The sequence below is a fragment of the Chlamydomonas reinhardtii genome, chromosome 7, assembly GCF_000002595.2.
Source record: "Chlamydomonas reinhardtii strain CC-503 cw92 mt+ chromosome 7, whole genome shotgun sequence".
NCBI classification, from domain to species: domain Eukaryota; kingdom Viridiplantae; phylum Chlorophyta; class Chlorophyceae; order Chlamydomonadales; family Chlamydomonadaceae; genus Chlamydomonas; species Chlamydomonas reinhardtii.
Window position 1 is genome coordinate 5,731,859 of NC_057010.1, and position 20,668 is coordinate 5,752,526.

Consider the following 20,668-nt stretch of genomic DNA (forward strand, 5'->3'; position numbering starts at 1 on the left):
AGGAGGATGCACAACTATATGGCCGAATCATATTATGCTTAAGACGTTGCCTATGTTGCGTCTATGTTGCCTCTCGCCACTGCACTGTGCCACCGACGCATTGGCACGGCACGACCACCGGCCACCGGCACGACCACCCGCCGGCGACCCCCACACCCCCGCCCCTCGGCGTATTTTGCGGCGTACTGAGACCCAGGAGAGGCGTACTAGTACTCAGTACGTACTACGGTAGTACGTTCTGAGTACTGTGCAACCCTGCCACGTTCACTGACACATTCCTCGCGTGTGTGCATACCGGTAGAATCCCGGGGACTGAGAAGGAGGATGCGTGATGAAGTGCATCTGCATGCACTGTGACGCGCCCAGGGATGTGGTCCCAGCACGCCGAAGTCCCGAGACCCGCCCGGTGCAGGGGTGGTCCTGGCCCGGTGTGCTCCCGTGATGTGGGCTTGCTAGGGTACTGCTCCTGGTATACAACTCTAGGTACCGTATGGGGCATCACGATGGTTACGGTAGTTCCCCAGCAGACTAGCGTGGACTAATGCTGATGACGCGGTGATCAGCTCTGCTGCTAAATTGCGACTTACAAGCGGTCGGAGCCAGGGAGGCATCACAGGGCGCATCGCCAAAACAATTGCGGTCCTCAGGGCTCCTATCTTAATGTCTCCAGACATTGATTGGCCATTTTGGCCGTTTCCTAGACATTCCTCCCGGGGGCTAATGTCTGGGGCGAGACTTTGTTGGCCCGGGTTTGGGGCGGGTTTTGTCCCAATTCCTATGGAGAAGCCAACAAACCGCCATGTGCCCAGACAAAAGACGGCGGCCACCGGGCCGTTTTTGTCTGGAGCTAGACATTACCCCCAAAACAAGATACGACCCCTGGCGGTCCTGTTGCCCGCAGCCTACGGACAATACGGTCCACGTGCACACACACCATGTATCCAAATCAGCTCAGAGACCACTTGCCAAGCGCCCCACCCCCATCCCCACACACCCCTTCAGCTAGGGGGCTAGGGCAGCGGCGGCGCCCAGGCCCGCACCACGCCGCGGTCGTCACCCACCACCATCACCCCGCGCACCGCGTCCCACGCGGCCGCGCGGGTCAGCGACGCCGCGTGGAAGGCCGCCAGGGGGCCCGCCTGCTCCCCACACCACACGCCACCCAGCACGCCGCCGCCCCGCACCGCCGCGAGTCCGTCACCGAGCACGTCCGGCACGTGTACTGCTGCGCCCAAAGCTGTAGCTGCCTGCGCCTCCGCGCCGTCACTGGCCGCGCCGCCCCAGAGGGCTGCAGACCCGTCGCCGGCGCACGTCACCAGGGGCCACCCCTGGCGCCTGGTGCTGCTGGCGGCGCTGCCTGCGGCGGCGGCCGCGTAGGGCGCAATGAGCCGCACGGCCCCGCCGTGGTGCCGCCGCATGCCGGCGCAGCTGCCGTCGGGCGCCCACGCGGCCAGCATGCCGTCCCGCGAGCCCGAGTAGATGAGGCCGGCCGCCTGTGAGCGGGGCGCAGGCGCAGACAGGCGGGTGGACAGGCAGAGGAGGGATGGGCGAGAGCCTGAGAGGGCATTGGGTTGACGACTCGACGACACGGGCATGCTCAGGATGCGTGTATGAGACCATGCAAGGGTAGCAGCAGGTTATGAGATAGGATGCCGAGGCCGAACGCAGAGTCGCTGGCCGGTTTGGTCCCCACACGCCACGGTACACACCCACACGCACACAGCCCGCAGCAGCCCGCACGCACCTGGTCCACGTGCAGGGCGGACACGGGCCCGCCATGCCCCACAAGCACCGCGGCCGACCAACACACGGCAACCGGCACCGCAGCCGCCGCCCAGTCCGGAGCCGCAACGTTGCCCGCTGCCGCGAGAGGCACATCGCCCGCCGCAACTGCTGCCCCGCGAGCCCCCGCAATGGAGCTCCTATTGCGACCAGTGCCACCGCCGCCGCTGCTGGGCCTGTCACTGCTGCCGCCCGACGAGGGGCGGCCTGTGCCCCGGCCCCGGCCCGCACCACCGCCGCCACTGCCACCAGGGCCTCGGGGCGCAGTGCTCGCGGGAGCACTGGCGGCTGTAGCTGCCGCCGCCGCCGCCGCCACAGCTGCCGGCGCAGCTGCTACTGCCACCGGGGTCGCGTCGCGCGGGTTCCACACGCGCACGGTCCAGTCGGTGCCGGCGGTGACCAGCAGCAGCGCGGCTGTAGCAGCCGGTGTGAGCGCCGAGGCAGGCAGTAGCGCCAGGCTGGTGACCCAGCCAGCGTGGCCGCGGTACACCACCAGCGGCGCGTTGGGCTGCACGCGGCGGGCGAGAGCGCGAGCACACAAATGCCGTATATTAGGTGCCGGTAACCACAACATGCACACGACCGAGGAGCACGGCACGCCACGCCAGCCTGCACCTGAGGCAATCAAGCAGCAGCTCCGTGGCTCAACCCGCCGTGGCCCTTCCTCCCTCTCAACAACCCGCAGCAACATTCCGCCTCCACCAGTGCCTCTCCCCTGCCCACATTTGGCTCGCTGGACCCCACACCGTCCACTGCCCACACGCGGTGTCGGCCCCACCTTGCGCAGGTCCCACTCCAGCGCGCTGCCGTCCCGGCCGCCCGTGTACAGCCGCAGCCGGCCGGTGTCCGCAAGCAGCGCACACACGCCGCCCTGGCCCGTCGCCAGCGACACCGCCGCCGAGGACAGGACGCGGGCGTGGGCCGCAGCAGCAGCACCACCTCCACCGCCGCCAGCACTGGTGGTGGCGGCGGTGGTGGTGGTGGTGCTGCTGCCAGCCCCTGCGCTGGCGCGGATGTCCCACAGCCGCGCCCAGGAGGCGGCGCAGCCGGTGGCGAGCAGGTTGGCGGTGGGGCTCATCTGCAGCGCCGTGGTGCGGCCGGCAGAGGCTGCGGCAAGGACCGGGGCAGCGACGGCGACTTGGCATCAGTTTCATGTGCGATTGCAAGTACGGCAGGTGTGCCGTGCCAGGGTTTTCACGTCAGCAGCTCGAGTTGTGTCCTTGGGCCAGTACGTTTTGCAAACCAGGCTGCACAATACGCAGCAGGTCCTTCACCACCGTCCTTACCCGGGCGCAGCTCCCGCACGGTGCGCTCCGCGGCGACATCCACCAGCGCAACCACACGAGGGAAGCGCGGCTGCTGCTGTTGCTGCTGCGCAGCAGCAGCAGCCTGAGCTGCGGCGCCGGGGATGAGCGCGGGCCGGTGGCGGCGCGGCGGCAGCGGCGCCACGGAGATGGCGGCGACGGCGCCGTCAGCGGCCAGCACGGCGGCATCCACGTAGGCTCCGTCCAGGTGGGCTAGAGTCAGGCGGGCAGTGGCGCGCAGCTCACCCTCCTGCAGAGTGCAGGCATAGGCGAGTGAGGGAGAAAGAGAGAGCACCGATAATAATGACGATGAAGGAAGGCCGAGAGGTCAGGGCGAGGTCGGACGGCATCTGGCATAACGCCAGCAGCACTCCCGTGGCGGGGGGCGGGGGCTCCACTTAGTGCAGAAGATGGAGTACAGCAGGTACAGGCGTGTGTGGCAGGGTCCCGCTCTGTCGATAACGCCGGAGCCCACAGTGCCCCCACCCCAGTACGAGAGAGGCATATTCGTTGGGCATCTGCACGTAATCCGCCACGGGAGTGTGAACAGCAACCCCGCTCTCCAACCCTCTCAACCAACTCACCGCCTGCAGCGCGAGTAGGTGGTAGTGCGGCAGGCGCGGCGCCGCCAGCACCACACCCGAGGCGGCGGCCAGGCACGTGATGGGCGCGCGGCCGCGACCGCCCAGCGACAGCGCCGCGGACTGGACCGGCTCCTGCGGGTGGGGCGTGGGGGCGCGCGGGGCGGAACGTGTGTGCACACCTTGCGCGGGTATGCCGTACACGCCACAGCACAGCACCCGGTTGCGTGACAAAGCAGCCGGGCATATCAAGCAGGCCCACCCGCGAACGTACCGTATGCATCGTTCCTAAAGAGCCAACGCACCTTGCCCGGCTTCCCGCCCTTGACGCTAACACTGCTGCGGCTGAGCCGGCGGTCCGGCGACGACGGCTGTGCCTCGCCGGCGCTGCCCCCAGGCGACCTGGTGCCACTACCCGCAGCCAGCCGCCCGCCCGATGAGGCAATGGCCAAAAGCCGCTCGTACTGCACCCGGTAAGGCTTCTCACGGCTAGGCCCGCCGCCGGTCGCCATGCTCCGCACGGAGCCTACCGCGGTAGACCTCGGGCTGTGCACCGCGCCTGACGCCGCGACCGCCGCCGCCGCTGCCAGTGCCCGAGCCGCCAGCGCCTTGCCAGCTGCCCCCCCAGCCGAACCGGCAGCGTCAGGCGGCGTGCTCTTCAGCGGCGTGCTGTTAGGGCTGTTGCCGGCACCCTGGATCCGGCCACGGAGCGTCCCCGGTAAAGCTCCAGCAACGCCGGACCCATACCCAGGTCCAGGGGTGCTGACAGCAGCAGCATCCGCAGCAGTCGCTGTGTTGCTGCCGCTATCGGCGGCAGCAGCCCAGCTGGCATTGGCTGCGCGCCCTGGCTTGGCGGTAGCTTGTGCCGCTGCCGCCGCCGTGGCTGTGTCGTCCTGGCTGCCGCTGCTCTGGCCGCTGTCTTTGAAGGACAAGTGCGGCGTCACAGGCGGCGGCAGCGGCGCTGACCGCGGACCGCTGCCAGCGCCCATCATGCTGCTACCGGCGCCACCGCGGGCGGGAGGCCATCGCGGCGAGGAGGGGCCGGTCATTCTGGACCCAGCAGCTGCAGCGCTGCCGCTGCCGGCGTTGGTGGTGCCAGCAGTCACCGCCGCTCCGGCGCGTGAGAGGGCAGACAAGCCCTGGGCTGTGGTCGCGGGGGCGAGGTACGGGACGGCGCTGCACCCGGGGTCCGGCATGCGGCGGCGGTGCTGGTGGCTGGCGGCGGCGCGGGCGGCGCGCATGGCGGCTCGCACGTTGAGGAGCAGGCGGTGCAGCTGGCCGCCTGGGCAAGGGGATCCAGGTATGACTTGTTGCACGGGACGAGGGCATTGACAAGGGCATTGAGGAGCAAGGCTCTGAGTGGGTGCCACTCCCTCAAAACGAATCCCGAGTGTGCGCTGTGATCAGCCCATGCCTGCCTTGCTGTGACACTATGCGTGCATCTGTGTAAGACCAGAAGCAACCCCGATGCCACATGCCCAAAGCCACATTCCCGAAACCCCACATCCTCGTGTCTGGTGTTGCTTGCAGAGAGTGGTGAATGCACCCCTTTCCCCCGTGTGTTTCCAGTTGCTTACGGGGAGTGGCGAAACAACCCCCCCCCGCCACCTTCCAGCGCTCACCCTCCACGGGCAGGTCTGCCACGCGTGCCGCCGCCACCAGCCCCGTCACCAGCTCCCACGCCGACTCCTCACACACGCCCAGGTGCATCATCCAGCACGCCTGCGCCGCGAGGCTGCGCTGCAGCGCCTGCTGGGGAACAAGGCATACCGTTTGCCGGCCACGACAGCAGGCAAGCACGGAGACGAGCCGACGCCCTGTAGAACAGATAGACCTGCGACAAAAGCTTTGTACGGTCCCCACCTGCAGCAGTATCCGCTGCCTCCGAAGGTACTCCGGCTGCGGCAGCGGCAACGCCGCATGCCCGCCTGCGGCTGGCGCATCCGCTGCGCTCCTGGCGTGTGGAATCTCCCCATTGCTGCCGCCGCTGTGCCCGCATGTAGCCGCGGCCATGGCTGCAGCGAGTAGCGTGTGGCAGAAGATCCCGCTCCAAGCCGCCCGGGTGTAGAGGTAGGGGTTGGAGGTAAGGCGGTGCAGCAGCAGCACCTTTCCCTTGCCTGCGAGGGGGGCAGTCGAGGATTGTTAAGGCATGGTTTGCCATGCCGCCCATGCGCTAGCTTGTAAGGCGCTACGGAAATGGTGCAACGCTGCTGCCATTCATCCACAACAGAGCACACAACCACGCAATCATCGCGTAGCCCCACAACCCAGTACCCACCCCCTTCTCTGTCATACCTGTGTAGGTGTAGGTAGCCATCGCCACCTCCAACGCCGCGCCCAGCACCCCGAACTCCCCGGCCGCCACCGCCGCCGACGCCACCGCATCCAGCGCCTCTGCCAACACCTCAAACGCTGCCCAGTGCACACAGCGCCCGCCCGCGCCACCGCCCACGCTGCCAGCACCAGCTGCCGCATCCGCTGTAGCCGTGGCCGCGCCTGGACCGCCCACGGGCGTGCGCACGCCGGCCTGCAGCGGCACGGCGCCGGCGCCACCCGCGCCACCTGGGCTGCTGGCGACGGCGCCCGTGCCGACCGTGCCCGCCGTGCCGAAGACCTCGTCTCGCAGCCTTCCGACCAAGAAGGCGCCGCTGCCGGCGGTCTGTACGCACATCAACTGCCGCAGGCGACCCATCTCCGCCCTAGACGGCAGCCGGGCTGCACCAGGCGCAGGAGCGGCGCTTGCAGCGCTTGCAATGGCACTGGCGCCATCCCCGCCCCAGGCCAGCACCTGCGTCAGCGCTGCAAGCTGCTGACGCACCAGCTCCTGCTCCGCCTTGTAGCTGGCGAGCGAGCGGCTGTTGACGGCGGCCGCAGCCGGCGGCAGCACCGACCCGACCGAGGAGGCGGCGCTGGCAGCAGCACCTGCAGCGGCAGAAGAGCCGCCGCCAGCACCGCCGGCAGCGGGCCCTGCCGCCATGGCTCCAGCCACGGAAGCGCCGCGAAGCACGTTGCGAAGGCTGAGCGAGGCCCCCAGCGCCGTGGCGAACGGCGACGCCGCGGCAGCTGATGTGGGTGCGACGCCGGCGGCTGCCAGGCTTGCTGCGTCGCCCGCTGCGCTTGCGTTCAGCACCTTGTGTGTGATGGGACGAGGCAGCCCTGGCCCGCTGCCAGTGGCGCCGGTCCCCGGCTGCTGCTGGGGCGTTGCCGCCGCTGCTGCTTGTGAGAGCGTGGGGGGTTTACTAGGTCCGTAGCTGCTGCTGTTGGCGGTGCCGTCTGTGGAGCTACGTTGCCGGGGCTGCGGCTTGCCGCTGTCACCGCTGATGCTGACGCCGGCAGTGGCCTGCGACAGCTTCTGTGGGGTGGGGATAGGTTGGGTTGGGTTGGGTTGGGGGTGGCACGATTGCAGGCCGCCTTGCGTCGGCACACAACCCAGGCCCGCTCATGTACATGGACATTTAAGCCAGACGTGTGCAGCGGTGCACTGCCTCCGTGCAGGACCCCTGCCCCTGCGCGCGGCCAGCACCCGTGCACCTGGCCATGCACTCACCAGCTCGCCGCTCAGGTTGTCGCTGCTCAGAGAGCGCGAGAGCCGGGGCCCCGAGGGCCACTGCCGCACAAAGCCGCGACCGCCGCCGGCATCGCCGCCCATACCCGTCCCATCCGCCTCTGCGCCGCCCGCTGAGCCCCCGCCCATGCTGGACCGCCTCGCGACATCCGCTGCGCCACCGCCCGCGCCCGCACCGCCGCTGCTTAACTCCCGAGCTGCACGTGCCCCCGGCGGCGCCATCACATGCGCCTGCCACGCCTGCCACATAGGCGCCGAGGCGGGGCTTGGTGCCAGGACCGCGCTAGGCGCGCCTAGGCTGCTTCGTAGGGAAGCCGCAGCTGCGGCCGCTGCCGCTATGTAAGGCTCATCGCTCACGTGCAACGCAGGAAACGTCCTGCGTGGTGGTGTGCACCGTTTTTGCAACAAGGCGGGTCGTCACCATGTAACCATCCTAGAGGCTCAAGTGACAAAACAGTGTGGCAGTCAAGCCGGGCAGCGAGCGCAGGGGTTCAACAGTTGCCAGGGTCGGAGGGGCTCACCGGTAAACGGGCGCACGCCGCCGCTGTAAGAGCGGGCAGGGCCGGCAGTAGAAGACGCGGCGCCCCGGTGACAGCAGAGATGTGGGTGCTGCATGCTCAGCATCCTCGCACGGCCCGCCGTCGTCCACATTGCCAGGCAGCCCAATCACTGCCACCTCCGACCGGCCATCAGCAGCCACCGGCCCGCCCGCCCCGCCGTCAAAGCCAGCATGCTGTATCACCGCTGACGTGTCTGCCGCGCCCCGTCCAGTTGCTGGCGCCGCTCCGTCGTTTTCCCCTGCCCGGGTGCCAGGAGGCCCCTCAGCGCTGCTGCCGGCTATGCCGCCCGGCGGCGCAAGGTCGGAAGGCAGCTCCATCCTGCGTGTGCCGAGGTGTTCGATGCAGGAAGGGTTGCGACTTCAGAGCCGAGTCGCGAGGGAAAGAGAGAGAATGATGGAAAGAGAGAGGGATATGCGGCATGGGTCCCAAGGGCGCTGAGGAACACCACACCCACGGATTGAAAGGCTTGGGTGCCCACGTCTGCTCACCTGCAGCTGTTGCAGGCAACACGGTACCAGCCGTACGGGTTGGCAGCGCGGCCGCACCACTCGTCCAGCAGCACGTACCAGCCCTGCGTGCCCAGAAGCTGCGAGAGCAGCGGCCGCGACTTGGGCCTACACGGGTCCCAGAAAGAGTGACCGGGTGGAGTGGGTCGGAGCGTGCGATGGGACAGTGTCAAGGCAGGTTGGTGAAGGAGGCGTGTGGGGCTGTTGGCTGGCAGCAGTGCATGTGCCATGTACTTGCTTGCGTGCCGGCATTACCATCTGCTTTGCATGTTCTCTGCCCTCACCCGTGGCTTTCTACGTGGCAGTTGAGGAACTCCGGCGAGCGGAAGGCCGGGCCGCACGGTGATGGCCGTGACACGCGCTGTAGCGGCATTGCGTCGGCGTCGTCCGTGCGTACGGAAGCCGCAATAACTGGCATGTGTTGATGATATCCCTGCATGCGTGGGAGACAACAATTGAAAATCATATAACGAGCAGGAGAACATGCGTACTACATAACTCCAAGGCATCGGCTATGTTCAGCATGCAAGCCGAACTTTACCGTAGGTCACGCGCGACATCCGCTTGTAACGCTTGTATGTACCCACTCTGAGAAGGATGGAGAAAAAGCGCAGGAAGAGCCGCCGCACGAGCGCGTCGTGCCCTGGGCTCCAACCTGTCACCGCATCATCGCATCGAGTCAGCAAGTAAAGGCATCCGCAGATACCGTGAATCAAGCATTGCATATGGCTGGCTCACGAATGCCCACACCCCAGCTCTCACCGCTTGATGCCGCTGTCCGCACGGCGTGCAGCCACGGGTCTGGCCAGGCATGCCCTGCGTCAGTCTTCAAGCCCCCGGAGGCCGTCGCGGCCCCGGAACCTTCAGCTTCCAAGTCTAGTGGCGCCACCGGCGTGGCCGAGGAGGGGCCCATAGCTCCTGCCGCCACGGGCTCCTCCTCCGCTAGGCTGCCGCCGTCATGCGCGACTGGCTGCACCAGGTGCGACAGGCAGGCCAGCAGCTGGGCAGCCGTGGGGTGCTCCAAGCTGGGCCGCAGGTCGGCGGAATTGTAGACGCGATTCCTGTGGAACGGGGAACGGCCCGGCAATTTGGGCACACGCTTAACTCGATCCCAGTCTACTCGTCTAGATTTTAGGAAGACGCGAGTTAATACATTGCCCATGCTCTTTACAGACCCCTCGCTTTCCCACAGCCCAAGTATTGGCAGGTCCCAAAGCGCGAGGCTTTCCTGCGTATACAGCATAGGCCGCGGCGCAGCCGCACTTCTATGTGCTTTGGCACAGCACTTTGGATCTCCTCTAAGAAACCCCCCTAAGTGTTCGTGTGATGACAACTGATGGAGCCCGCCTGCATGAGTTGCAACTCCGTCTGACTAAGGGTAGATGGGTTGCTGGACCTGCACTCCCGCGGCGTTGCTCCGCTCCCTCCCCTGCCCTCCCCACGGCTCCTTACAACGCGCGCTTGAGGGTCCCGCCATGTCACTGCGCTGGTCCGCAGCGTTGCTCCGCTCCCTCCCCTGCCCTCCCCACGGCCCCAGGTGCATTGCCGCCCACAAAGGTGCCACGCAGCTCCTGGGAAGCTGAGCGGCAGCAAAAGTTGCGCGGTCGACAGGATTCGAACCTATGCGGGAGATCCCATCAGATTTCGAGTCAGACCCCTTAACCACTCGGGCACGACCGCAGCGGGTCGAAGTGTGACCACTTTGACTCGCAAATGGAACACAGCAACATTGTGATTGAAAAGTCGAGCCATCCTGGGCTCGATCTGGTGATCCCCAGCGGGGCAATACCTTCACGCTTTGCCCTCGACAGTAGGACCGGTCCCTCCCGGCCCCGAACCCTGGGATCCGAACAACCGAACCGGCCGAACTTACCACGCACAAACAGCGAAGGACCAACAACCTAAAATTTTACGTACCGTATTACCGCATGGCTCCCTGACTGGCGCTATTCGCGGACATTAGCGAGAAGTGCCGACAAATTATTGTGAAGCGCCAGCCTGGCACAGCGGCGGCGCCACCACGACTTGGTGCGCACGCCGCTGCGGCCGCAACTGGCGACAGATTGGTGACTTCCACGCCAGTGCTTGAAGCAACTTGCGTGGGAGTTAACGTCAAGCAAGTCTGGTCGCATACACTCTCCAGTCCGTGATGTATTCATGAGTAGCCCTCCATCGTTTGCAACCCCTCCCTCCCTAACCCACACGCAACACTCGCCGTCGCGCACCCGGGCAGATCAAGCGACTGGCGGGGTGACTGAGGCCAAAAGCCGTACAGGCCGTACGACACCATACGACGCGGTCGACAGGATTCGAACCTATGCGGGAGAACCCAACTGATTTCTAGTCAGTCCCCTTAACCACTCGGGCACGACCGCAGCTGGGCAGCTGCTAGAACTTCAGCGGATGCCAAAGTTGGATTTCACACAGTACAGCCTCCTCGTACACAGCAGGTGCGCAGCTCATGGCCGAACTAAGGGACTGCCTGCAAAATTCACTCGCTCGTCCCACATTGAAGTGTGGTAAGGGGCGGCACGGCCTGTGAGACTCAGACACAGACTCAGACCTCGGCAAACAAACGCAGCAGCGCACGGGGTGCAGCCCGCTGGCTTGTGTGCGTGTGTGTGGACAGGGAAGATGGAGATGATGCTATGGCGCCCGGCCGCGTGCACCTATTGCGGTTGTAGCTAGTACCGTATCCGAAATCCTCCCCTCCTCTGACAAGCACCATGCTTTGGGTCCGCACGCAGGAAATCAGGCAGCGAGCCCAACACTCAACAACACAATGCAGTCTTTGTGCTGCCGCAGAGCAGGCCCCAAACACAAGGCCCCATCCTTACGCAAATGCAGCCGAAGGTGTTTGGGGGAATTGGCGGCGCTGGCATGCCGGGTGCGCTTCTACAGGGAGCTGGTAGGCTGGCACGGCGGGCCAAAAGGGTGCGAGTGCTGGCCTCCAAGCTTCTGTTTAGATAGACTTCACGTATACCGTATCGCAATGCATGGGATCAGCAGTGCGCCCTCGCTGTTGATGGCTGCGCATGATACGCGCGTTGCTCACCTGTCAAGATCCGCCACCACCAGCCCCTCATGCACGCGCGCGGCAAGGCCGGCGCCCGCGCCAGCTCCGCCGCTCTCGCCTGCTAGCTCTGCACCCAGGTATGCGCCCGAGTGGCCGCCTATGCCCATGAGGAAGGGCGTGGGCGCCTCCAACAGGTCCAGCAGCGACAACGGCACCAGGGGCACGTACACGTGCTGGTACCTGGGGGAAGGCGGTTGGGTAGATCATCCTTCATGCGAGGGGGAGGGTAGATTAATCCCATCCCAAGCAAACCAAGACGGGGGGGACGCCTGTTCTCAGCCGAGTCCGTGTGGGGCTCTTGTGTATGGTTTGCTGTATTTGCCGACCTAGGATATTCAGCAACCCGGGTCCTGAAAGCACATGCGCTGCAGGGCCAGTAGGTTTCCGACCCACCTGAACGGCCACAGCAGCTGCATTATGCCCTCCGCCACCAAGGTGGGCAGTCGCAGCTGGCTGCTGACCAGAGCTACTCGTCGCTCAAGAAGCACTGCGGGCGCATGGAGGAGCCACAGGGGCCAAGGCAGCAGGCTTAGCCCGGCAATGCCGCACTCCTGTGTGCGCACCCAACGACCGGCCACTCATGCCACCAACACAGACCGAAGCTCTCCCACAGTCCCAGCTGCCCTCACCCGCTAAGATGACAAGCATGGCGTTGGTGGGCGACAGCGCCTCCAGTAGCGGCCGAAGCGACACCTCTCCATTGCGTGGCACACCCATGGCGTCAGGCGACTGCAGCGTGAACGGCCGGCCTTCCAGCACGAACCGCACCTGCGCCAGAGGTGATGAGGCCGGGGGAAGAGACAGGCGCTGTCACAAGGTAGTGCAGCAGGGATGTATAGCATCCGGCCACCTGCAGCAACACGGCATGCAAACACGGCGAGTTCCCCGGTGCACACTTACCTCAGAGAGCTGCGGCGCCTTCGGGCACGAAAGCCGCAGCAGCGACCCTACAAGGTCTGCCACAGGGGCCGACGGCCCCAGGCAGAACACCGCCACATAAAGCCGCCGTAACACCTGAGCAACAGTGGAAGTAGTCAACGCATGGCCATTTGTGCAAGGCGTATTTGTTGACTTGCGGGGCGTGCGGGGCAGGCCGGAGACTTGCACCCATCATTACGAGGTATCGACTACGGAGCACGCTTTGGATGCGGCACGGCTCCACCGGCTCGGCCCAGCGCGGCACAAGCCCTCAGCTCGCAGCACACACCAAAACAGCCGCACCTGCTCTGCGGTTGCCAGGTAAGGCTGCCGGCTGACGAGGCAGAGCGCCCGCGATGCCTGCCACCCCGCCAGCTGCTCACACGCGGCTGCAGGGGGCATTGCGTCCATATAGCTAAGGCACGACACGTACAGCCGCCGCCCGCCTTCATCTGCAGGTGCGAGGAAGCGGAGAATAACACACGCAGAACCAAACCAGCAGACGGGATGGCGCTTTATGAAATGATACACGTGGATGATACATCCGCCATAGGCCCCGCTCGCATTGCGAGGTTTCCGCATGCGTACGGCGTGGGCGCAGCCCCATTTTTCAGTTGACAGGGGAACCACTTTCTTGTCACATGCGTACATAGCTGCCACCTCACCAGTCAGGACCACGGCGTACAGCTTGGGGCCCAAGCCGGCGGGCTTCACAGCGGCTTCCACTTCCGAGGGCGGGATGAGCTCCACACCATCCGGCATGCAGCACTGCACCAGCACATGAGTGGTAAGTCCACAGTTGTAGGGAGCTAAGTTCTCGGTGTAGCGCTTGGTGGGCTGAATGGGTCGGGACCTTGGCGCGGGGGCTTAAATTGTGCAACTGGGGTTCCCGCACCCCTGCGAGGCCCACGCAAACCCATTGCAGTCTGCCGTGCCCTTGACAATTATTATACTTAGCATCGGTACTCAGTGTGCGGAAAGGACCCCTTGACTTCACACTGTGGGCGCACCGTTGGGAGTCCAGTCGGCAGCTTCGTGGGGCCGGACAGCTGGAGATGGTCCAACAGAGCCGGGCGAAAGCGCATGCGCTCCGTTGCCGCCGGCAGGCCTTTGAGGCCCACATCCTCGCCGCCTGCTCCCGATAGTGGTAGCGCGAGCCCAACCACGGCAAAGGCTTCGAACACCGGCTCGGTCATGGCCGCTGACCGCGAGGAGGAAATTGCTTTCAAGAGGCCACAGACCTCGCATATGCCAAATACGCCCTATTAAAATGAATAAGCGTGTCGCTATACCGCACTAGCTATTTCTCCCGCAACAGAACACAGAAGCAGAAGGAAGTACGCGTAGCTGTCGGTATTCATTGTTGCGGTTGCACATGTTGGCGCTTATGCATAAATAATGTCTTGCGCTGAAAATCTTCGCATGTCTACGCATGTCGAGCATGGGACATGTTGCCGAGTGGCAACGTGCATGCAACCCCACGACGGGCCCCCGCTCCTGGCAGGGCGGTCCCCGCCCCATTATTTTCGCCCATGCCATCACGCACGACTTCACAACGTCACAACGTTGGTTAAGTTCGTACACGCCTGAATGTCCATTCCCAAGGGGCATGCCACTACACTGAATGCCATGCTGGGCAAGTTGGAAAGTGCACGGGGTGCATGTTGGGAGGTGGGCAGGTAATGAACGCGGCTTGTATGTATGCCTCGATTCCCCGCTTACATCTTCAATGTAATCCCACGGATACGAGATTGCTTTACGGTTTGAACTCTACCGACGTGCAGAAGGCTCCTCCCCAAAACTTGCCAGGATGCCAGTCACGATGCCAGTCCCCAACACGGTCCTTACCGGGGCCCTAGCTTCAAGCTGGGCTTTCTACATCATCCGCGGCCTTTTCATGTCCTCCTGGTCTCGGGGTTAGCGGGCCCCTGGGGCCCCCCCGCAGTCCAGGCGCCGCGCCCCACCCGCATGGGGCGGCCACACGGGACCGCCTTCGCCCAACGCGTTTGCGACACTTGGTGTCAGTTAGCGGGGTGTAAGGGGGCTATCGGCTTTCTACGGAACAGGGCTACTCGGGCGCATGCCTGGGTGCAGAGCTAGCAGGCGAGAGAGCGGAGCTGGCGCGGGCCCCGGCCTTACCGCGCGCGTGCACAAGCCACGAGGGGGTGGGGGTGGCTGACGTCGACAGGCGAGCAACGCGGGTATCATGTGCAGCCAGCGACAGCGAGGGCGCGATGCTGAAACGGTCCCATGGATTATGATATACGTAACACGGATTGGCGCCCGGCCCGATGCAGCCAGTGCGGGTGTAGTAGGCTAGTAGCTAGTACCGCAGGGGGGGGGCGTAGGAAACGAAGTGCCCGACCCCATGCCCCGAAACCCCCGGGCCCCCCCTTGAGGGGACGACCGGCCCCCCATAAACATAACCTTGTTGTCTAGGGGTGAATACCCCTCAACTTAGTACCAAAGGGTTGCCAATTGACTCCTCTTGACGAGCGCTACCCCACTGTGCCATCGGTGGTCCTGTTGTGCTGAGACTTCGTTCACACGCGGGATCCTGTCCATGGCAATCCCGTCGACCCCGCGTGCAACTCTTTACCATACAATGTATGGACAGTGTGCATCGGCAGCCTTGTTGGCTATGAATTCATGCGCACAAGCGCTTGAGAGCCCCTCGCCGTCAGGGCGCATGTGTCGAATGTGGGGACATTGTGCCGACATGTCCACGCCAGGATGCGCAAATTGGATGCGTAATGTGCATGTTTGAGCCACAACAAGGCAGCGGGTCGAACACTCAACAGCACTAAGTAGTCCCGCCCGTCGTTGTGCTGCCGCAGAGCAGGCCCCAAACCCAAGATCCAAACCCAAGACCCCATCCTTATGCAAGTGCAGCCAAAGGTGTTTGGGGGAATTGGCGGCGTTGGCATGCCGGGTGCGCTGGTACAGGGGAGGCTGGTAGGATGGCACAGCGGGCCAAAAGGGTGCGAGTGCTGGCCTGCTGGGCCTCCAAGCTGGTCAGTTTCACACATCTTCCCTGTCCACACACATGCACACAAGCCAGCGGGCAGCACCCCGTGCGCTGCGGTGTTCGGTTGCCAGGGTCTGAGTCTGTGTCTGAGTCTCACAGGCGGTGCAGCCCCTTACCAGCATCCCATCCGGCCAGAGTGAGTAAACATAACAGGCGGTCCCTTAGTCCGGTCATGAGCTGCGCATGTGCTGTGCACGAGGAACCTGTGCTGCGTGAAACCCACCAGTGTCATCCTCTGAAATTTCTAGCAGCTTTCTGGCTGCGGTCGTGCCCGAGTGGTTAAGGGGACTGACTAGAAATCAGTTGGGATCTCCCGCATAGGTTCGAATCCTGTCGACCGCGTCGTACAGTGTCGTGCAGTTGTACGACTATTCGGATTTTGGCCTCAGTCACCTCGTCACTTAATCTGCCCAGGTGCAAGGTGGCGAGTGCTGCGTGTGGGTTAGGGAGGGAGTGGGTGCAAACGATGGAGGGTATTTCATGAACACATCACGGACCGGAGAGTTTATCCATGCGACCAGACTTGCCAAACTTTACTCCCACGCAAGTTGCTTCAAGCACTGGCGTGGAAGTCCCCAATGTGTCGCCAGTTGCGGCCGCAGCGGCGTGCGCACTGAGTCGTGGTGGTGTGCCCGGCTGGCACTTCACAATAATTTGTCGGCAATTTTCGCTATTGTCCGCGATTAGCGCAAGTCAGGGAGCCATGCGGTACTACGCGAAATTTCAGGTTGTTGGTCCTTCGCTGTTTGTGCGTGGAAAGATCGGCCGGTTCGGTTGTTCGGATCTCAGGATTCGAGGCCGAGAGGACCGGTCCTACAGGCGAGGGTAAAGCGCGAAGGTAATATTGCCCCACTGAGGGTCACCAGATCGAGCCCAGTTTGGCTCGGCTTCTCAATCGTAATGTTCCTGTGTTCCGAATGTAATGCACATCGGTCACACTTCAACTCGCTGCGGTCGTGCCCGAGTGGTTAAGGGGTCTGACTCGAAATCAGATGGGATCTCCCGCATAGGTTCGAATCCTGTCGACCGCGCAACTTTTGCTGCCGCTCAGCTTCCCAGGAGCTGCGTGGCGCCTTTGTGGGCGGCAATGCACCTGGGGCCGTGGGGAGGGCAGGGGAGGGAGCGGAGCAACGCTGCGGACCAGCGCAGTGACATGGCGGGACCCTCAAGCGCGCGTTGTAAGGAGTGCTGATGCACGCAATCACGAAACACATGATGGGGTGCGGAACGGGTCCTCGGGGCTGGATCAGGGTTTGGCTGGGCCGGGGGAACTTCCATGGATGAAAACCCTCGCGCGAGGCATGGCATGTGTGCGGCTTGTCACTGTCCGCAAGCAGAACTGCTATTCATGCAGTATTGCAATTTATACAAATCGAAGTATTCATAAAGACATAGATAGGACGACCAGGGCTCCTGTCTTAATGTCTCCAGACATTTATCGGCCATATTGGCCGTTTCCTAGACATGTGTCTTGGACGAGACTTTGTTGGCCCGGGTTTAGGGCGGGTTTTGTCCCAATTCCTATGGGGAAGCGCCCAAACCGCCATGTTCCGGGGGTAAGGAAACGAAGTGCCCGACCCCATGCCCCGAAATCCCCCGGGACCCCCCTTGAGGAGACGACCGGCCCCCCACGGACAAAACCTTGTTGTTTAGTGGTAATACCCCTCAACTTAGTACCAAAGTGGTGTCAATCGACTCCTCTTGACGAGCACTATCACTCCGTGTCATCAGCGGTCCTGTTTTGAGACTTCGATCACAGGCGGGATCCTACCCATGGAAATCCCCTCGACCCACCCCGCGCTCAATTCTCTGCCGCGTGACGAATGGACACTGCGCATCGGCAGCCTTATTAGACATGAATTCATGCGCACCAGCGCTTGAGAGCCCAGCCGTGTCAGTGCGCATGTGTCGAATTCGGGGACCTGTGTCGACATGTCCACGCCCCGACGCGCAACTTGGCCCTCCATGCTTTCTTTGTGCTTATTACGGCATAACGTGCACATATGAGCCTCGTAGTGCTGCGTTTGGCCCCTAGTCCTGCTTGTGGGGCGCTTCCCGAAGTCCGCCAGGATGGGCTCCCGAAACCCGGCGGACCTACCCCCAGGGACGACGACCCACCCCCTACAAAAACTGAAAGCACGTGCATAATGCTCTCGTAAAGCTCTGTAACTTTGAGCATGGGGTAAGAACCTGAGCTTTCTAACCCCCCCCCCCCCGTGTTCCCAGACAAAAGACGGCGGCCACCCGGCCGTTTTTGTCTGAGCTAGACATCACCCCGAAATGAAGATACGACCCCTGTGTCGACCCGCTTATTCTCCAACTCGATAATACAAAACCTCGCCACGGCTCCAGGACCCCAAGCCCCTGAAACCCCAACCCCCAACCCCCAGAAAACGCTCGGCTAGGAGACATGGGCACCAGGGGCACCCCTGATGGGCACATGTGGGCGCGCTCAAATGCTGTCACACGCGCCTTGCCCTCTTCTGCTGCGTGGCTGACCCACGTCCTGCAGGGCCGCTCGCGGGCTCTCCACCACCTGTCGAGTGCCGGCTGCCGCTGTTAACCATCGCAGCGGCGGTGGCAGGCAACGGAGGTGCCGGCTCAGGGCGCACGCTGCGGTCCGTCACTGCCTCCACCTGGGTGCGACATGGCAGAGCACGAGGCAGCACGGCAGCCAAGGGTCACAGGGCGCGCGAGGTGCGTGCGTGGTGGGCGCCTAGCAGGCCCGACGACGCTGCATGCGCTGCGTGATGACTGGTTTATTATTGCCGGCGTGCTGGATCGCTTCACACAAGGCTCAGAAACCACCGTATTGCAGCAGCGCGTTGCACTCAGGGGTCGCCCACACGCCAGGCCAACGCCATGCAATGCAATACACGCACCCATTGCAATCCGTTCACTGCTACTGCTCGCCCCCGCCTGCCTGGTGCACTGTAAGGAGAACAAAGCGCAAAGACAGTGCACGTGCTTGTGTGTGCGTGTGTATGTGTGTGTGACGCACCTGCGACCCCTCCCGGCCTCGTGTCACTCGGATGAAGCCATCGCACAGGTTCTGGAACGCGGCGTTGTGGCTCACCACCAGCACCTGCACGCACGACCATACCGCGTGCGTGCGGGGTGGACGGGCGGGTGGGCGGGTGGGCGGGTGGCCGGGTGCGTGGAGGGCGGGAGGGCAGTGCGTTACCAACGACCTGAGCGCCAGAGCTAGTGGGCCGCCGCCCTGATCCCCGCCCACGGATACCGGACGACCAAAAGACGCATGCAGTGCGGCAGGCAGGGCGCCGCTATTGTCTCGAGGTGACGTGTGCAAGTACAGCAGCAGACAGCATTCGTCTGCCCCCATCCCCGTCATTCATATGCCCACACCTCCACGACGGCGCACTCCCAACGGCCCTCGCGACGCACGGCCCCAATGCCGCTATTCTCTATTCAGCCCCACATGAGCTGCTGCGGGGCCGCGCCCGCAACCACTTGGCCCCCCATCACACCGCCGCTTCGTCGCGCCCCCGCCCCGCCCTACCTGGCAGCCGGAGCCGCCCAGCCGGTGCGCCAGGTGCCGCAGCAGGCCCGCCGCCGCCTGCTGGTTGTGCTCATCCAGCGCCGCGTCCACCTGGCTCGAGCGTGCGCAGGAGGTGCGGTGGTGCGCAGATTGCAAGGATTCAGAGATGGTTTCAAACATAGGAGTGAGCGATGGGACATGATGACCAGACTGATAAGGCTGCACGTTACCTCATCTAGCAGGAATATGCCTCCGCCTCCGCTTGTGCCGGGGGCAGCAGGTTTCGCCGCTCCCGCGGCGTCCGCCCCCCCGCCGGCTGTGCCCCCGCCATTGCCGCCTCCGCCCGTCGCCGTGAGCGCCACGGACAGCAGGAACGCGAGCGACAGCAGCGTCCGCTGCCCGCCTGCAGCAGGCCGCACACGTGGGTACGTGACACGGCATCCCAACCGGGCAGACGCAGGCTTGGCATGGTCCCCGGCAGAGCCGACGCGAGTGTTTGCACTCGGTATGTAGACTGGCGCTCTTGACGGGTCCAGCATGGACCTGCACGGCTGAGCTGCGGATCCACCCCCAGCTAACGCATAACCATCGGGTGAGCTGCTAGCACGCCACCGGCACTAATCGCATTCGCTCTTAGGCATGTCCCCTGGTTGCTGTGCACAACAAGGCACTGCCGCACGCACCTGACAGCTGACCCAGCTCCTGGCTCCACTCCTCCTGCTCCTGCACCGCACCGGCCCCGTCTCCTCCACCGCCGTGCTGTTGCAGCTGCCGCCGCGAGAACTGGATCACCACGCCACGGCTGGGACAGGCCCCGCCCCCACCTCCGCCCCCAGCTCCAGCTCCACCTCCAGCTCCGCCGCTATCGCCATCGCCGCCTCTGCCGCCGCCCGCCGCCGCCTCCAGCGCCACCCGCAGGCCGGGCAGCAGGCGGCCGCACAGCGCGGCGAAGCGGCGGCCCACGGCCCGGAACACAGCGGCGTTCACACGCAGCACCTGAGGAGAGTTGACGGAAAGTTAAACAGCCGTTTCATCATTTTCGGCGGCTGTCATGAGCATTGAAGTATTCGGAGCAATTCCAAACCGGAGCCGGGGCACGCCTACGTGCATGCGCAAGTGGGCAAAGGGAACGGGCGGCGCGTGCGGTTGGTGCCAAACTCGGCTGTATGGGCGGGGCTGCCCGCGCTTGCTTTCCCCCGCACCTGCTCAGCGGACGCGTCCAACGCCTCCCTCAGCGCGTCAGCCGCCGCCTCCAGCCCGGACGCTCGCTCCAGTAGCACAGCCACGCCGCGCACCTGCGCATACCATGACAGAGCGCAGGGCGGTGGGAGCCGGAGCAGCTCCATTGATGCCCGCCGAAGAACCGCAATGGGCGGCTTCCGGCTTTCGATGTTGCCTGGCCGATGGCTGGCAATGCTGAGCCGCACACGTGCTTGAAGCACATAAACACACAGCTCCACTCCTCACATCACCACGCTCGCCCACTCACCCGCTCCTGGAACTGCAGCATCTCGGCCGCCGGCACCTGCCGTCCCGCCAGCTGCTGCCGCTCCAACCCCAGCGCCCGCACCCGCGTCCGCAGCTGCGCCACACGCCGCTCATACGCCTCCGCCGAGCAGCGGCCCTCCGCGTCCACCGCACCTGCTGCCCCCGCACCCGCGTCCGCAGCAGCGCTCCTCCCTTGCGCCGTGGCGTCGCCACCGTCGTTTCCTACGGCCTCGCCACCGTCACCAGCGCCGCCTCCGCCGCCTCCGCCACTGCCGCCGCCATTGCCGCCGCCGCCATCGCCGCCGCCGCCGCCGCCGCCGCCGCCGCCGTACTCGTGCTGGGCGGCCGTGAGCTCGGCCGT

At 64.5% G+C, this 20,668-nt stretch overlaps 2 protein-coding genes across 2 annotated transcripts in view; both read right to left on the bottom strand.

Annotated features, from left to right (window-relative positions):
- Positions 1-571: 571 nt before the first annotated feature.
- On the bottom strand, positions 572-13,681 carry CHLRE_07g352900v5 (uncharacterized protein). The gene is made up of 22 exons (XM_001692567.2): positions 13,303-13,681; positions 12,958-13,060; positions 12,596-12,744; positions 12,275-12,388; positions 12,004-12,142; positions 11,768-11,861; positions 11,354-11,554; positions 9,061-9,359; positions 8,886-8,953; positions 8,583-8,731; positions 8,281-8,406; positions 7,754-8,110; positions 7,215-7,608; positions 5,963-7,019; positions 5,531-5,784; positions 5,290-5,416; positions 3,973-4,949; positions 3,671-3,802; positions 3,069-3,336; positions 2,561-2,889; positions 1,745-2,290; positions 572-1,493 (listed from the first exon to the last, which is right to left on the bottom strand). The coding sequence occupies exons 1-22, from the start codon at positions 13,486-13,488 to the stop codon at positions 1,011-1,013; spliced, it is 6,552 nt and encodes a 2,183-aa protein (XP_001692619.2). The 5' UTR covers positions 13,489-13,681; the 3' UTR covers positions 572-1,010.
- A 3,284-nt stretch (positions 13,682-16,965) lies between these two features.
- CHLRE_07g352950v5 (uncharacterized protein) overlaps positions 16,966-20,668 on the bottom strand; it is an 11,936-nt gene continuing 8,233 nt past the window's right edge. The window contains exons 17-23 of the mRNA XM_043064594.1: positions 20,309-20,668; positions 20,022-20,114; positions 19,503-19,815; positions 19,050-19,222; positions 18,841-18,930; positions 18,322-18,405; positions 16,966-17,956 (exon numbers count right to left, since the gene is read on the bottom strand). The exon at positions 20,309-20,668 is cut by the window's right edge and continues 36 nt beyond it. Coding sequence (XP_042923162.1) covers positions 17,783-17,956; positions 18,322-18,405; positions 18,841-18,930; positions 19,050-19,222; positions 19,503-19,815; positions 20,022-20,114; positions 20,309-20,668 — 1,287 coding nt within the window. The 3' untranslated portion in view covers positions 16,966-17,782. The remainder of the gene's footprint in view (positions 17,957-18,321; positions 18,406-18,840; positions 18,931-19,049; positions 19,223-19,502; positions 19,816-20,021; positions 20,115-20,308) is intronic.

What these genes read in the sequence shown, in the direction of transcription:
- CHLRE_07g352900v5 (XM_001692567.2), bottom strand. Translation starts at nt 13,488, where the DNA reads ATGACCGAGCCGGTGTTCGAAGCCTTTGCCGTGGTTGGGCTCGCGCTA. An exon ending in GGCAGACCTGCCCGTGGAGG is followed by an intron (nt 4,950 to 5,289) that starts GTGAGCGCTGGA and finishes CCCCTTGCCCAG; the next exon opens with GCGGCCAGCTGCACCGCCTG. An exon ending in TGGAGTGGGACCTGCGCAAG is followed by an intron (nt 2,291 to 2,560) that starts GTGGGGCCGACA and finishes CGCCGCGTGCAG; the next exon opens with CCCAACGCGCCGCTGGTGGT.